Source organism: Notamacropus eugenii, chromosome 4, assembly GCF_028372415.1.
Source record: "Notamacropus eugenii isolate mMacEug1 chromosome 4, mMacEug1.pri_v2, whole genome shotgun sequence".
In the NCBI taxonomy this organism is placed as follows: domain Eukaryota; kingdom Metazoa; phylum Chordata; class Mammalia; order Diprotodontia; family Macropodidae; genus Notamacropus; species Notamacropus eugenii.
In genome coordinates this window covers 216528211-216547023 of record NC_092875.1, presented here as the reverse complement: position 1 = coordinate 216547023, position 18813 = coordinate 216528211, and the positions used below count along the sequence as shown (strand labels likewise).

At 36.0% G+C, this 18813-nt stretch overlaps 1 protein-coding gene across 4 annotated transcripts in view; it reads right to left on the bottom strand.

Moving 5' to 3' along the window:
• Positions 1-18813, bottom strand: part of RTTN (rotatin) — a 216018-nt gene that overhangs the window by 49456 nt on the left and 147749 nt on the right. For all 4 annotated transcript variants that reach the window (XR_011966004.1, XM_072604121.1, XM_072604122.1 and 1 more), the window contains exon 35: positions 3205-3307. Coding sequence is in view for 3 of the 4 variants with exons in the window: in XM_072604121.1 (XP_072460222.1) it covers positions 3205-3307 (103 nt within the window). In the remaining variant the exon portion in view is untranslated. The remainder of the gene's footprint in view (positions 1-3204; positions 3308-18813) is intronic.

The window sequence follows — 18813 nt, the reverse complement described above, 5'->3', positions numbered from 1 at the left end:
ATTTACATCATGTTATCCTTCCAGGCAGTTTTCTTTTCTCTTCTGTTTTTTGTTTCAAAATCCATTTTCTATTACTGCAAATTTTTCAAATCAGAGACTTACTGTTTTTGCCTAAAACCCAATGTAAAACTTATAAAAAACAAAGAATAGGTATATTGCGACCATAAAAATACATTAGAAAACGTATTTCAAAGAGAACAGAATTGGAGGCTATTTTTAAGAATGAATGTGAAAACTTAAAAAAAACAACTATGATTTCCTGAGTGTGACTATTCCCTCCATCACTACAAATTAGCAACCCTCTATACCTTAAAACTAAAGAATATCAGAGTTAAAGGGGAAATTAGAAGTTTCCTAGTCCCAAATCCTTTTATACCATACCAGACATCACCCTTTCCTTGAAGGCTTCCAAAAAAGGGAAACATTACCTCCCAGGGGAGTCCACTCCCCTTCTGGGAAACTTAATTGCTAGAAAATCTTTCCTTATATTGACTCTCACTCTTTACAACTTGTCCTACTCATAATTATGCCCTGTGGGGTCAAATAGAATAAAATTTTTTCCATACAACTTGCCTTTCACATACCTGAGAACAGTTACCACATTGACTGACTTAGTACTACTATGTCTTCTCCTAACTAAACATTTTCAGTACCTTCAACTGATATTCATAAAACATAATCTGGAGGTTTTTAGACATGCTAGCTCTTCTTCGGGTACTCTCCAAGTTATCATAGTAGCTGCCAGAATATGGAACCTGAAAATGTAGGGAACTGAGCATACTCCAGATGTGGATCTATGCAGAGTTCTATCATTTGCTTAGTCTTGGAAATTATTACTCTTTTAATGTAGCCAAAACCATACTCCATTTCTGCTTCCCATATTATATTGTTGATTCACATCAGTCAGTCAATAAACATTTATTAAGCTCTTGTTATGTGCTGAGCACTGAGTTAAACACTCGGGATACAAAGAAAGATAGTCTCGGTCCTATCTAATCCACCTGTATTATTACATACAGGTGGATGTACACCAAAACCTCAAGATCTTTTCTGGATGAACTGTATTATAGCACTACCTTTTCCATTTTGTACTAATGAAGATAAAATTTTGAACCTAAGTAAAACTTTATCTATATTAGAACTCATCTTACTAAATTTGGTCTAATGATATAGCACAGAGATGTCAAACTCGTAGCCCTAGCAATAAAGCCTGAACCGGATTAGATGTAATTGAGAAATGTTCAACAAAATAAACAAAAATACAATACTGTACAGAAAATGCTAATTTGTGGTTTTCTAAGTTTTCACTTTCTAGGTCTAGCATGCATGGATCTTTTCTATTTGAGTATGATATTGCTAATTTGTTCTGGTAAGATTTCTTCAGCTATGTCATTCAGCATGGAGGCTATCTCCCACCCTTTTTGTGTCATCTTCAAATCTACCTTTATCCAATTTTGTGATAAAAAATATTAAATGTCAAAGAGCAAAACCCAGAGCCCTCTACTGGATATGCGATTCCAAACTGACATCCTACCATTTTTTGGATCTGATCATTCAACCAGTTTTGAATGCATCTAACAAATCTATCACCTAGACAACATCACTCATCTTTTTCAGGGAGAAGAACCATGAGAGAATTTGTCAAATATTTTATTAAAATCTCATGTCTACAAAATTCTAACATAGCAAGCAGACAATTTCATCAGTTAAAGCAAAAACTGTTCATCACATTTTAGTTATGACACTCCCTGAATTTAGCTCAGTGAGTTCTCAGATAATGGACACAGAGTCCATCACTAGGTCTATAATAAGAACCTTTCAGATTGGGAGGTTGTGATCTGTTGGCATAGTATTTAAAAACTATCAGTTATTCTGCCTTCAAGGGTATGGCCTCAGAAAGGAAGGAGTGGAAACTTTAAAACCTAATCCCTCAGGAAAGATGAAAGAGAAGGTACTAAAAATAGCCCCTACATAGTGCTACTCAGCATCATCAAAATGAACTGAGACTGTTAACAAAGGGCTGAAAGGTAGGGCTCTAGACTTCTCCTACCATCTTGATGCCTCAACATGTCTCATTTCTTCATTCTGAAGTTTCCTCTCCTGCCATGGAGCTCACAACACTGAAAGTATAAGTAGGTAGCCAGTCATGTGGGGAAAAAGATAAAGTGCTGGCCTTGGAGTCAGGAAGACCTGAATTCAAATCCAGCCTCGGATCCTTACTGGCTGTGTGATCCTCTGGGCAAATCACTTAACCTCTGTTTTGTTTCAGATTCCTTAACTGTCAAAGGAGGATCATAGTCCCTATCTCCCGGGGTCTGTTGTAAGGATCAGAGATATTTGTTAAGCACTTAGGTGCTTAAGAAAGGTTTGTTCTCTCCTCCCTTTTCTTCACTCTCTCCCTCTGACTAGATGATTTTTCCCAGAATTTCCATTTAAAAAGATCACCCAGGCTGCTGTCTCATCATTTCCAGGCTGCACTCAGGATTACCCCTACCAAGTTCTGGACCGCATGCTTTGGTCTCTCCCCTTACTTTTCAACCTCATTTTATGTGTTAGAATGTAAGCTCCGTGAGGGCAGGGACTCTCTTTCTACTAGAATTTATATTCCCAGTGTTTAGCACAATAAGAACTTAACAAATGCTATCTGAATGTGCTATGTGCAATGATGAGGTATAGAGGGAGGTTTTTTGCAGGGCAGCAAGCATGAATAGGAGAAATTAATACATTTTGCTAAAGAAAGATAAATTCTAGACTGTGTATAAAGGGCCAACTACCTCCTTTATAAAAGTGTAAGGGAAAATGTACCTATTTTGTTCGTTGAAGGCTATTCAACCTGACTGACCAGAAGAATTTCTAGAAGGCAATATAAGAGTATCAGAATGAATGACTTCCAAAATGAATATAATACATTAGTGAACTGACATATTCTGGCAAAAGAATGAAGGATTAAAAATATTAATTATCAGTCTCCTGGTCTAAAAACCAAACACATATTTCTCTTAATAAAAAACTCATTGGAAATTAGAGTTTTAAGGGTGAATCCCAAACTCTTATTTATTTTTCAAAAGCTTTACCTGATATGCATCATATTATTATTATCATTATTGTTATACTCCTTGCCTGAAATTAACATTTAAATATTTGTCTTATCTAATCTGAAATTTTAAAAAATTAGCAATTTAAGTCTATACTCAAGAAAATTACCTTGAGCTATAAGTCGATCTTTCAATTCAGGAATAATAACATTCTTTGGTGTCATATGCGGTGGAACATCAGCACTTTCTAACGAAGATGGCACTAAAGGAACCTAAAAACCCATAAAGGAAAATATGCTTTATTCTTCAATGTGAGAACAGGGATAAGAAATTAAAGACAATTCATAGAATCACAGAATCCAAGAGCTATAAGTGACCTGCAATGGTCACCTAGTCTAAACTGTATCAGATCCTTCTGATCTTCCAACCTAATTATATAATCAAAGGAATAAATGGGATTAGTCTGGCACATCCTGTTATTGATAAAGTCATCCTGACTTTTAGTAATCACTGCTTTTTCCCCTTTTAGCCCTCACATGCCATTACCTTTTGTTCATTTCCTAAGAAGTGAATGATACCTTTTTATCCCAAGGGACCAACCTACTACTAGCTACTCTACCTTGAAGGTTGTAACAGCTCCCCTGCATCTACAACCATAGTTTATGAAACATACTACTAGAGTGTCATTTTCAGTCCCAAAGGAGGAAAGGTCCTGAGGAGCAATGATGATCCCAAGGGATCTGGGACTCTTTCTAGGCAAAGACCAGAGTTCAGACCAAGAAAGCAGTAACCATACCTCTCCCTAGATCACACCTTGAAAGAACTGAAAACTTTCAAACTGAAAACTTTCAGAACTAGCCCTGAAAACAGAAGTATGTAAAAGCCTGAAGCTTAAGACAGTGCTCATCCTCCTGTTCCACCATGCCAGGACCACAGTCCAGCATTAACATAAAGTTTCAAATCAAGAAGTAAGTGCAAAACAAACAACAACAATAACAAAAACCCAAACCTGATCACAGAAAGGTGATAGGAAAGATCAAAACACAAATTCAAAAGAAGACAATTAAGTCAAAATAGCTAAAATCAAAGCCTCAAAGAAAAAAATGGGAATTGGCCATTAGCCCAACAAGAATTCTAAGAAAAACAAAAAAACTATTTTCAAAATCAAACATGATGAAAGGAAAGTGAGAACATTATGAAAAGACAACTGACAGCCTGGTAGAAGAGGCACACACGCAAAAAAAAAAAATACTGTAAAACAGTAACACCTTAAAAAACAGAATTGGTCAAATGAAAAAAGAGGTACAAAAGCTTACTAAAGAAAACAATTCCTTAAAAATTAGAATTGGCAAGTGAAAGCCAATAGCTCAATGAGACATCAACAAAAAATAAAACGAAGTAAAAATGAATGAAAAGAAAATAGAGGAAAATGTGAAATATCTCATTAGAAAAATAACTGATCTCAAAAACATATCAAGGAGAGAAAATTTAAGAATTATTGAACTACCTGAAAACGTGACCAAAGAAAATGCCTAGATATAATTTTTCAAGAAATTATCAAGAAAAGCTACCCTGATACCCTAGAACCAGAGAGTAAAACAGAAACTGAAAGAATCCAGCAATCACCTCCTGAAAGACATCCCAAAATGAAAACCCACAGTAGCCAAATCTCAGCTCCCTGGTCAAAGAGAAAATATTTTAAGCAGCCAGAAAGAAACCATTCAAATACTATGTAGTCACAGTTAGGATCATACAAGATTTATCAGCTATCACAAAAAAAGGAGTGGAAGGCTTAGCATTTGACACTCCAGAGGGTAAAAAAGTTAGAATTACTACCCAGCAAAACTGAAGATAATGCTTTAAGGGAAAAAATAGATATTTAACTAGAGAGGACTTACAAGCATTCTTGATAAAAAAGACGAGAGCTGAATAAAAAATTTGACTTTCAAATACAAGACTCAAGAAGCTGAGTAGTAAGTTATTAAGAAGAGCCAAATCTATGATTGCACATAGGAGAGGAGGTTTTAATAAAAATTCACTATTCAGTGAAGCAGGAGAAAAGAAAATGAGATGCTCATAGGAGGCTTCTAATCAAAAGAAGCGTACTTTCATGAAGTAACTCATAAATCTGAGAAAAAAGTTTAGGGATAGTGTACAAAAAGTTAATCACTGTTTTTGAGTATAGATTCTTATGTCACTCCGTTACTTTGAAAGATCTGTGATCTTCTTGGTGTGGATATTACTTCCATTAGCATATACACTAATCTCTTCATGTCTTTTCATCTAGTGCCATTCAGAGCCATGAATTTCCATAAATCTTCTAAAGAAGATCTGCTCACTTTGCAAGAGGAGTTGTTTTAGTTATTTTAATCCCTTTGATTATTTTATGATCATCCTGCTGCACTGTACTTATTATAGCCATTAAGTGTTTTTGCACTGACCTGTGCTTCACCCATGATTTCACTTCCTCTGAGACAGTGGCATTCACTATGATTTGTGGGCAGATAGCATCACAAAAAATATTAGGGATAATATTATCCCTAGAGATATTATGGATAAAAAATTGAAAGATGGGTTTTTGAAGGAGCAAGCAGCTCGGAATAATTAAAAGTTGTGCAGTTTAAAAAATGTGATCAAGACACGTCCTCTGTGTTCAGTTCAAGGCCAAGTTTATTATACATATTTGCCAGTTCAGAAAAGTCCTTTGTGCTGCCTCCCTGTGGCATAGAGGTGAAAGGCAACCTCTAATGTTTAAACATTCTGGAAAGTTTGTGAGTATGAACTTAGCAGTAGCTTATGTTTGCTTTCTTTTTTAAAAAAAAATATTTTCCTACCATTTGACCCAGCAATACTGCTTGCTTCTAGGGCTATATCCCAAAGAGATCACAAAAATATTTATAGCAGCTCTCTTTGTGGTGGTCAAGAACTAGAAATCGAGGGAATGCCCATCAACTGGGGAATGGCTGAGCAAGTTGTGGTATATGAATGTAATGGAATACTATTGTGCTATAAGAAATGACAAACAGGTGGCCTTGAGAAATCCCTGGATAGACTTATATGAACTGATGCTGAGTGAAGTGAGCAGAACCAGGAGAACATTATACACAGTAACAGCCACATTAAGCGAGGACTGTTTCTGATAGACTTAGTCCTTCACAGCAACGCAAGGACTTAAAATATTTCCAAAGGACTCATGATGCAAAATGCTATCCACATCCAGAGAAAGTACTATGGAGCCAGAACCCAGGGTGAAACAGACTATTTTCTCTTTTGTTATGCTTGGTTTTGTTTAGCTTTACCTGTGCTTTCTCCCTTTCACTTTAATTCCTCTATGCAACAGTCATGACTCATGTGAAAATGTAGTTAGGGTTAGATATAAGAATGTATGTATAGAGTCCATATAAGATTGCATGCTGTCTTGGGGAATGAGGGGGAGGAAATTTAAAACTTATGGAAGTGATTTTTAAAAACTGAAAACAAATTAATACATAAATTTGGAGGAGAAAAAATAATATTTTCCCAGTTACCCATGTAAAAATAATTTTTAACATTCTTTTGAAATATATTTTGTGTTCCAAATTCTCCCCCTCCCTGCCTTCAGTCCCCTCTGTGACACTAAGAAATCTTATATGTGTTACACATATGTGGAATTGTGTAAAATATATTTTCATATTAGTCATTTTTTGGAAGAAAACTCAGAGAAAGAGAGAGTATGCTTTCAATCTGTTTCAGACTCCATCAGTTCTTTCTTTGGAGGTAGATAGCATTTTTTATCAGGAGTCCTTGGATCATTGTATTGCTGAGAATAGCTAAGTCACTCACAGTTATTCATCCTACAATATTGCTGTTACTGTATACAATGTTTTCCTGGTTCTGCTCCAATACAAATAAGTCTCTCCTCAACACAAATAAGTTTTTCCATGTTTTTCTGAAATCATATCAACCTGCTTATTATGTCTTGTACAGCACAATAATATTCCATTACAATCATATGCCACAACTTGCTCAGCCATTCTTCAACTGATAGATATCTTCTCATTTTCCAACTCTTAGCCAACACAAAAAGAGCTTCTATAAAAGACCCTTGTACAAACCGGTTCTTTGCCCTTTTCTTTAAAATCTCTTTGGGATACTGCACTACTAGTGGTATTACTGTGTCAAAGGGTATGCACAATTCTAAAGCCCTTTGGGCGTAGTTCCAAATTGCTCTCCAGAATGGTAGATCAGTTCATAATTCCACAAACAGTGCCTTAGTGTCCCAATTTTTCCATATCCCCTCCAACATTTAAAATTTTTCTTTTCCATCACATTAGCCAATCTGATTGCATTTTTCTAATAAATTTTGATTTATATCATTTTTTCATGTGCCTATAGATAGCTTTAATTACTTCATCTTAAAACTGCTTGTTCATCTCCTTTGACCATTTGTCAACTGGAGAATGACTTCTATTCTTACAAATTTGATGCAATTCTCTATAATTGAGGCCTTTAACAGAGATATTTGCTATAAAATTTCTCCCCAGTTTTCTGCTTTCCTTCTAAATTTGGTTGCATTAGTTTTGTTTGTGCAAAACTTTTAATATAATCAAAATTTTCAATTTTATATTTCATATTCCTCTCTCTTATTTAATCCTAAATTCTTCCCTTATCCATAGATCTGAAATGTAGACTATTACATGTTCCTCTAACTTACTCAATGTATCACCCTTTATGTCTAACTAGTGTACCTATTTTGACTCTGTCTTATGTTTGTGTTCTAAATGCAAAATTCTTGTCCAATAACCAAGCAAACTTATTACTAGAGAAACTGAACCATATCAATGTTGTCACTGACAATAGACTACCGCCACCACCCAAAAAAGTCGTTATTTAAAAGAAAGATGGCTCACAGATTTTCTTTGGTGAAATCATTAGCTCCCATGGATTTAATTATTATCTCAAAGAAGATGACTAACATATATTCATCTATATTTCTCTCTGAACACCGCAATTTAGGAAGGACACTGAGAAGTCAAATAAGAATACACACAAGACTATGGGCCAAGTGTACATGCCATATAATGTTCAGATGAAGGAACTAGAGGTCATTGGCCTAGAAATAATAAAGTTTTGGTTAATATAAGTTATCAAGTATCAGAAATCTATATTATAGAAGACAGCTTCCTGGACCGAGTGAGGAATCAGAAATAATGGGTAGAAGTTGCAGAGAAGATAACGTACACTTGATATAAGCAAAGATTTCCTAACAATTAGAACTATTCAAGAGTAGAATGGGTTGACTGTGGGATATAGGTTTCCCACAATTGGAGGTCTTCAATCCCAAGTAGGATGTCTACTCACTGACTATGTTGCATTGAGGATTCTTTTTCAGTTATGGGTTGGACTAGATGGATGCTGAGGTTCTTCCAATTTTAAATTCTGTGATTGTGTCTAGGAGGCTCTCCTCCAACAAGCTATCTCCCATATGTATATCAAATCATATAAGATTCCTTGAAAGATACAATAGACACTAGAGAATGCTCTAGAACAAAAAGAGACCTCAGAGAACATGTAGTACAATTTTTTTTTACAACTCTGTTATTATTCATATCAAGCAGAGCATCTGGGCAAGAACAACCACCAGCAGGAGCACCCTTTCTCTAATTTATACTTCCTGGACCTCATCCAAGATGCTAGGCAGAAACAGTTACCAAAGGGGACATCTTTTCCCCTAGTCTTCCTGTCAATATCTACCATTCTCTGAATTCCTTTTTGAATGATCATTAACCCCTAATCTCTACCCCTGTAGGAAAAAACTCAAAATCCTACCTTCATTAGGACCCTCAGGCCCAATTTTCACTTCCCAGTGATGGTAGGCTGAGCCCCTCCAGAACCATAACCTACTTATTCTGCAGAGTGTACATGGGTACTTACCCTATATAGACAAACTTGGAGTAAAAAATTATAATTCTTCCTGTAAGATGGAAGCACCAGACCTTACCATCTTCACTGTCAATATGTCCTCTATACCCTGATCATCATCATCTACCTGTCACTTAACAAATGTTTTTCCCCTTTGTCCCTCACCCACTCATTCATTCATTTATAAAAGGAAGGGACTTATGCTCATCAAAGGTGTTTTGCCATTATGAAAAATTACAGCACAGAGTACAAATTGAAGAGGAATCCCTTCTGGTAAGATCTTCCTGTTTGCAGATGGCAATACAGTGATTATATCAAGTCTTAGAATATTGTAAAACTGTACTGTACTGTAAATGGATCCATAACTACTCAAAGGAGTTTAACTTATTCCCAAAAGAAAAGAAATTAGATTAAAAAGAAATTTTTTAAAAAAAATTATTTTCTTTCATTCTCATCCTTTTAAATGTTAGTTTTGCCTGTGTTCTCTACCATATAGTTCTATATATAGTACAGCACTACATTATATATACATTAATTCACCCAAATATATAGAGGTACATCCTCAATTTTTGTTTTTAATGATGACAGTGCACAATCCAAAAAAGTTTAAAGACTACTGCTTATACTAATGTAATCATGGGTTTAACCTCCTACCCATCCCCTGCAAAGAAAAAAATTTCTCATAGCATTGTATGGTTACAAAAATCATGGAATTCAACAGTCTTCAAAGAACTAAAGCTGCATGTTAACCAAAGGATAATGGAAAGGGGTGGGTTCAGTTGAATATGCTACAGCATATAAGCAGTGAGGAATATAACAGAGAAGTAATGTAAAGGATATTATCAGAATGAAGTATGATTGGAAAAAGTGGGCCAGTTATGTAGCAAGAAAATGACCAAGGAACAGCATAAATATTCCAGTGTCCATGCAAAGTCAATAAAGATCCAGATAGAGGAAGATCCCACTCTATTGAGAAGACTCATTGTGGATGATTTATAGAAAGGTAGTGTCCAAAGTCACACTCAAGTAAAAATGAGAGCCACTGAATCATGCATAAAGATCCCTACAGGCCATATACTGATTCTGAAAAACACATATTAACATTATCTATGTTTTATTGTATCTTTGCTTATTTTGCTAAGTAACTCCCAATTATATTTTAATCTGGTTCAGATCACACTATGGCACACAGGTAGCATGTTTAACACTTCTGATATAGAGAATAGATTAGAAAGGAGAGAGAGGGACTAGAGGCAGTGATACCAGTGAGAAGACTACTGCAACAGTCTGGACATGAGGTAAAGAGAGCCGAAACTGGATGTTTATGATGTAAAAAAGGATAAATGTCAGAGATGATGTAGAAATGGAACTGGCAGGACAGATACTGATCATACATAAATGGTTCTGTCAATCTCTTTTGAATGACTGTGGATTTTGTTGAGGAGCAGGATTCTGGGGCTTGCTTCAGTTAGCATAAATGTAATATCAATGTCAGTGAAAGTAAATCCTTGTTGAATAGAACCTGAAAAAAAATGAGAATCTGTAAAACAGCCATCAACAAAATACTTCTTCAGTTCTCCAAATAATTTGCTTCCTGTACTGAATCATAAAACTAATTATTTAAGTTACACAGTAATTTTTTAAACAATGAAGTATTCAATATTTTTAAAAAGGTATTTCCAAATCATTAGCATCTAGTAAATAGAAGTGATATTTTAACTAAACTAGATTTTAGTACCTGAATAGGGAGTAGAAGGAAATTCCAGGCAGAAGGGACAATGTTCTTTTTAAAATACAGACAGTGAACTACAGGTACAGAATCTTGTATATTCTTTCAGATACAATTGCTGTATCCATTTGCTTTGTTTAACTACTATTTTTTCATTACAAGAGAAGGATCTATATAGTAGTTGGGGATGATAAAGTAATGGGCCATGGTAGTGATATCAAAAAGCAAAAAAATATAACTTTTTATATTAGTTTTTTTAAATGACAGAAAACAGCTTTTGATCACTAAACTTAGGATAGAGAAGAGAAAATTCAGGCCATGCAGATTGTTGGAAAGCAGTTTTCAAAACATTCAGAGAAAGACTGGTAGGGTCTCAGGGAATAAAAATTCTACAGGGAAAGTCAACCTAGGAGAGATGGGAAGCTTTCAAATATGAAACACTAAATAAACAAAGAAAAACAATTCCAAGGAAAAGGGGGAATTTTCTGAAGCCAACAGATGTGGACCCACAAAATTCATCAACCAACACACTGTAAAAAGAAATACAGAGGAGACAGAAGCAGTCACAGATATAACCAGGAATGGCTACAAAAGCACAGCACAATAGTTTCAAAAGTGCTTAAGATCAGAATGAGTTGTAACCAGCAATGAAAACTAAGCTTTAAAAAGTTGTTTGTTTTTTAAAACCAACAATAGAGAAAAGAAGAATCAATCAATAAGAATTTACTTTTACCTTGCTTTAGGGACTGTGCTAGGAGGTGGGTATAAAAAGACAAAAGAGAAACAATTCTCAGCTCAAGGAGTTTACACTCTTACATGTACAAAAGTTACAAAGCAGACATGAAAAGCTTAGAAGAAATGACACCGGAGGCTGATGAGACCAGGATGCTGAAGGTGGAGCTCCAGCTGAATCTTGGAGGAACTCAGGCATTCCAAAAGGGAGAGGTGAGGAGGGTAAGCACTGCATGAGCAGGCAACAGTCAGTGTAAAGCCATAAAAATCAAAGATGGGGTATAACTCGTGAGGAACACAAGAAAGTCGATATGGCTGGACGAATGAGTGCACAAAAGAGAGCTGTGTAATGAGATTGGAAAAGACAGTATGGGTTTAGCTTGTAAAGAGTTTTAAACAGAAAATCAAAGAAGTAAATGGGACAATGAAAACAGGTGGCAGAGAGAAGATCTAGTTAGCAATGCAATACTCTTATTTTTCTCTCTGCTTTCTCAGAAAAGCAGAATGATCTTTGGATTAGAAATGATGGACTAAAGATGAACAGTAAAGAATTAATACCTATGATTAAAATGGATAGAGAAGAGAACACTGAGCTGCCCTTGCTAAGATCAAGGCACTAAATCCAGATGAAATACATTTCAGGTTATTGAAAAAGTTAGTAGATATGATTGGTGAGCCACTGACTAGGATTTTTGTAACCTCATTCTTTTAAACAAATACATTTTTATTGCCATCTTCTATTTTACATCATCAAATCTACATTTTTCAAAGTATTCATTTGTCCCTCTTCTCCAGAGTCCGCCCTATTGTATAACAGTATAAAAAATGGGGTGAAACTGGGGGGTGGAGAAACCCTGCTAAATAAAACTAACCAACACATCAAAAAAGTCTAATATTTTAGGCAAAATTTCATACCCATATTTCCCCACTATCACTGCATTCTTTGGAGAACTGGAAAGACATTTCAAGACTTGAGATGTGCAAATGTTGTTCTAATTTTCACAAAAGGGAAGAGAAGAGAATCTGCAATTGATATATCACTGAGCCTGACATATTGCTTGTATTAAAAGTCACAAAAGCTAAGAACAGAGAGCCAGGGAATTTTACTTCCAGCAATTTGGATCTGAAAGAGGAACAATTCTGTGATCTGCATAGGGATATGATGTTTAGCTTTCTAGAAAGAGAGAATGTTAAAGAGCTAGAGAACATCTCTCCACTCTCCAAATTATCAGAGAGAATATGTTCCTAAAAACGGGTTTCAAGGTTTAAAAAAGAAGAAAAAGAATATGATGAGGCATAAAAGAATTCTGCCCAATGTCTGGATAGTGGAGGGTAGAAGAATTCAATTCTATTCATCAAACATTTATTAAGTTCGTTCTATAGTTTATATATACCATTTTGTTCTCATTATGTTTTTACTTCTGTTTGTCTAAGTACCCCAAGACAAGATGACCAAGTGTACTATGAAATCACATTTATTTTTGCTCAATAAAATCAGTTCCTTTATTCTGCTCCCAATAGAGACTCTATGAGATATCTTTTCATTTAGCTGCCATGTTTAAAATACCTTCTAGTTTTATTTATAGTGAAAATATCAGTCTTTATGTGGTTCAGTTCATCTTGTAGAGTATTAGTCTCACAAAGTACAGCAACTGATTTATGCTTATAAATTCTGTAAAAACTTTGTGATGCTTAGAACCTTCTCATACCCCTTTCACAAATCTACCATTATCACTGTGGGCAAGTCAGGGCTGAGGATCATTTTTTATCTTTATTGACTCCATAGGTTTTCCTGTCTGGACTAGTGTGAGCCTTGGTCTGCCTTTCATAAGTCTCTGCCCACTGCAGTTCATTCTCCACTAAGCTACCAAAGTGATTTGCCTAATGCGCAGGCCCAATCATGTAACCCTCTTCCCCTACACATTAAATTATACTGGCATTCTATCACCTCTAAGGCTGAATATAGACATTCCAAGTTCTTCATTGCCTAGAACTCTTCCCCCACAAACACACCTTTCCAGTCTTCTCACACTTTACATTCCCCCCCACATCCATTCTTTTGCTGTTCCTTGAACAAGATACTCCATCTTCTAGCTCTTGCCATTTTCACTGGCTGTCCTCCCTTCCCTAGAATGCTCTCTCTCCTCAACTCCACCTCCTGGCTTCCCTGATTCACTTCAAGTCCTAGATAAAACCTCATCTTCTATAGGAAGCCTTTCCTTCTCCATCTTCTAGCTCTTGCCATTTTCACTGGCTGTCCTCCCTTCCCTAGAATGCTCTCTCTCCTCAGCTCCACCTCCTGGCTTCCCTGATTCACTTCAAGTCCTAGATAAAACCTCATCTTCTATAGGAAGCCTTTCCTTCTCCATCTTCTAGCTCTTGCCATTTTCACTGGCTGTCCTCCCTTCCCTAGAATGCTCTCTCTCCTCAGCTCCACCTCCTGGCTTCCCTGATTCACTTCAAGTCCTAGATAAAACCTCATCTTCTATAGGAAGCCTTTCCTTCTCCATCTTCTAGCTCTTGCCATTTTCACTGGCTGTCCTCCCTTCCCTAGAATGCTCTCTCTCCTCAGCTCCACCTCCTGGCTTCCCTGATTCACTTCAAGTCCTAGATAAAACCTCATCTTCTATAGGAAGCCTTTCCTTATCTCAGGAAATAACAGGAAAAGTCTCAAGTCTAAAGTGGTACTTGAGCTAGGCTTTAAAGAAGTCTGGGGGCAGCTAGGTGGTGCAGTGGATAGAGTGCCAGACCTGAAGTCAGGAAGACTCATCATCTTCCTGAGTTCAAACTGCTCTCGGACACTTGCTAGCTGTGTGACCCTTCACACTTAACAATGCTTACATTCCTCTTCTATAAAATGAATACGAGAAGGAAATGGCAAACCACTTCAATACCTTGGCCAAGAAAACCCCAAATGGAATCATGAAGAATCAGAAACTGAAACTGAACAAACAACAGAACAAAGGGATTCTAAGAAAAAGAGATGAAGAGGATGAGCATTCCCAATACCCAGGGCCAGCCTGAACAAAGAAAGGCAAAAGAAAGAGGAAATATCATTTATTGCCAGATTGAATGGAACCTGGGGGGCACAGGGGCCATGAAGAGGAGGGGAGGTGGTAGAGAAGTATGCAATATGTATGGGCAGCTAGGCAGTATAGTAGATAAAGCACTGGACCTGAAATTAGGAAACTTAAGTTGGAATCTTACCTCACACGTTTATTTATTATGTGACTCTGGGCAAGTTACTTAACCAACCTCAGTTTTCTCCTGGGTATAAGAACAGCACCTACTTCCCTGAGTTGGTGTGGTATATATACACATACATACATGCACATATGCTATTATTTTGCAATCAGCCTAGAAAGGCAGGGAGGAGACAAATTGCAAAAGGCCTTAAATGCTTTTTAAGCATTTACATAGCGTAAACAGAGGAATATATATTTTAGGGTTGAAGTAACAAGAAGCCATTGATGCTTCTTATGTAGCACAGTGACATAGTCAGATTTTAGGAATATCCATTTGGTGTCTATGTGTAGAAGGAAATGAAAAGTAGAGAAGCTGGGTAAGGGAGTCCAAAAAGAGTACAGTCAAGAGTTGATGAGAGAACAAACTTAGAGTGATTGTGGTCTATGTGGAGAGAAAGGGATGCATGCAAGAGCCAAAGAGAAGGAAGAATTGATAAGACTTGGTATGTGATTAGATATGGGGGAAAGATCAGAACAGAGTCAAAGATGAATTATAGGTTGTGAGGCTAGGTGACTAGAAGAATAGTGGTGTACTTGATCAAACGAGAGAAGTTAGGGACAGACTTCAAGTTCCATTGGTATCTTTACAAAATCAGAACTTAAGGAAGCTTCCAAGCATGTTAAGTAAATCTCCTATGGGAGGACCTAAATAAAAGCCACACAGGATGGAAAGGCACTGAGAAGTTGTGATCTGTGTCACTGGTGGGAATGTACATACTATGTACTAACATTAGGGTTAGGATTAGGGTTAGGCTCAGAGAATCCACGATAGAACACCACAAAAGAAGGTTTTCTTGTGTTATAGCAAATAATCATTGGTCTTCTTAACCATGATAGCTTCAGATATTAAAGTTAGTTAAACAATGAAGTAAAATAAACATGGAGGAATGTGAATCTGCTGATTTCTTTTGTTTTAAGACTAAACATAGCATTATGATGCAAACTTACCCTTTATTTTACTTTGCTCTTTGTCACTTATTTTAAGTGCAATGCTTTTGGATAAGATTTATGATTTAATTGGCAAAAGGAACTCATGATGAGGAAACTCACTCTACCAGTTCAGATCAGCACCTGCTTGCAACTTTGAGTCTTAGAGAGTGGCCCAGGACATCAAGAGGTTAAGTATTTTGCCAAGAATTGTGATGTCAGCATATATAAGAAACAAGACTTGAACTGGGTCTTCCTGACTCAAAGCCTGCTTATTAGAGACATACTAGAACATGGCAGTGACTCTCAGGCTAAATACTATTTGGTATCTACTTCTTGCCTTGTAGGTTTTGAAATGGCCTTTGAATAAAAGCAACAATATTCTGACCTAGACCTGAACTTATTTTCAAATATACTATGTTTTATATATATATGCAAAAGAAATGTGACTTCCTTTGTCTTGATAAGCTTAATAATAATGGCACACTTTCCCTTAAATCAAAATGCAGTACATCACTTTTAGCCTTAGCATCTTATACATGCCAAAGACGGCTCATTAGTGGTGAAGATAAAGCACCACTATTTAAAGCATTTGCCCAACAAAGCTTCTAATTCTAATATGAAAACGAATGAAAAGTTTATAAGGTTTATAGTACAGTAACAGAGATTCGACAGTTTCAAAGGTTTCCTTTAAACCTTTTCTGTATAGTCAACAGCTTGAATCAAAAAAAGAATTTGGATAAGCAAAAATAAAAAATAATTTAAATTAGATGTAAAAATATACAGTTGAAATCTCTTAGGAATAATGGTCAATAGCAAAGCTGCCTACAGTTTCTCAGAGAGACTGAGTTAAAAACAGAAGTTTTCTGCTATTTAGACAAAATGCCCATGATAGCAAAAAAAATTTTTTTCCACAGTATTTTGCCTTCTTACAGGGAATAAAGAGATCTCATTAGATATGTGATATTCTATGTTGAGGGGGTAATGGTGGATATTTCTATGACAAAGTGACATTATTCATCCTCCCCAGCAAAAGCATATTTGGTATCCTGATGGATTATAAAACAACAGAATGTGAGGTGTGGTAAACAGAAGGTACAGAAAGTGTTCATATTTGACAGTAGAAAATACAGGGTAGGAAGAAACCCTACAGTTTCTTTGAGCTTCAAATATTAATATTTACAAATGAATTCTCTTTCTCTGAATGTCAGGGAGCTGTGACATTTCTTCTAAACAAATTTAGAACTATGAATTCAAGTCAGTTATATAATTATGTTATACACCACTTATATCATTATATCATGTTATCACTTCACATGTGGTACTATACTACATGGATCCACAGGAAAAAAAAATGGATATTGATCCTTTTTAAAATGAGATCTTTTCTAGAAGAAAGTCACCATGGCATACTACAATTTGGAGAGAGGGTTTGGGCATACTTTGTCTATTCATCAAAATGCATTTTAAACTCATAGGCTAGAAGCACTTTAGACATGGAAGGAACCTTAGCAAACTCTTGGTCCAACTCAATAATTTTACAGATGAGTAAACTGAATATCAGAAAGAAAATATGAATTGCGCAGAATCACAAAGAATTAGTAAGCCAGATTAAAAGGCAGATCTCTTAGCTTCTAGCTTTCTACTACATTACTGTCCCTGACTTGAATGACTCAAGAATATACCACTATGAGATATAAAGGAGAGATGATAATTAAAACGAGGTAAATTTTTATCTTCCTTTTCTACTAAATGACAAGTCAAGTCAAGGATAAGAGTAAGATTCCTACAAAATCAGGATGACTTTGTAAAGAACAGGACAGATTAATTTAAAAGTTTCACTAGAATGGTAGATTGAGGAAATGCTGTAGGTACAATTTGCCTAGCCTCAGAAAAGTATTTGTTTAAAGTTTTCCTTGCTATTTTGGAGGACAATACAGATAGATGTGTAGTAATCTAGCTAGTAATACGATTAGGAGGATTCAGAATTAGTTGAGTGGCTAGACTCAAAGAGGGGACATTAATGATTTGATGTTATTTTGGAAGGAGTTTGGTGGTGTGGCCCTGGGATCTGGTTTGGCTTTGTGAAACTGAACATTTTCATCAATGACTTGGATAAAGTCATACTGGCAAATTTGTGGATGACCCAAAGCTGGGAGGGATTACAAGAATCAGGATTCAAAAAATCTTGACATACTACACAGGTCTAGTCTTAAAATAGGAAAAAAGAACTGTATCTGCAATTTAACTGGTACAGGACGATGGGAGGGAGAGAATAAGCATTTATCATGTACTGACAATGCGCTAGTCACTGTACTAAGTGTTTCACGATTATTATCTCATTTGATCCTCACAACCCTGGAAGGTAGGTGTTATTATCCCCATTTTACAGTTGAAGAAACTAAGGCAGAGGTTAAGTACTTGACCAAGGTCACACGGCTAGTAAGTGTCTGAAACCAGATTTAAATCAGCTTTTCCTGACTCTAGGGCCAGACATTTATTTATCCACTGTGCCTCTCTATAGTATAGGGAACTCCCATGTAAGAAAACTCCCCCTATTGGTACCTTTTTTTTAAATATATAACTTTATTTATATTGGTACCTTTACTGCCTCAGACAGTTGCCCAAAACACTGAGAGATTGACTTGTCTGGGTTAAAGAGCTGGTGTGTGTGTCAGAGGTGGGACTTCAATCCAGATTTAAGGCTTCCTGTCTTCAAGTCTAACTTTCTACCTACTACATCATAGTACTTCTCATATGTTCTAATAATATATAATTGAATAGAGAATAGTGTGAGTTTTACACTTTAGATTCAAAGTCCTGCCTCTGGCATGTACTAGCTATATTATAAAGGTTGAGTTATTTAACCTTTCAGTGCCTTAGGGTAACTCTTTAAGACAATAAGTTACAGATAAGCTACTGATGTGCATCAAAGTAGTTTCCACACCAGGAGTTTCCATAGTCATGAAATTACAGGTCTGGATCACCTACTGTGGGTTTATTATAGTACAATACTACTTTTTAATTGTTATTTAAAAAGAACAATGTAACAACATCAAAATGACAAAAATATTAGCACACTAGGTTACTCAAAATTTCTAAAATAACTGTAACCATTTCATTAGAAATGAAAGTTTGTATTTGTTCTGATGCTGTCTTAATAGAACTAGTGCTGGAATTATGTCCTGAAACTTTTATCCAACAAAGAATATTCAGATCAACATTCTCTGGCAAAGTGGTGAAA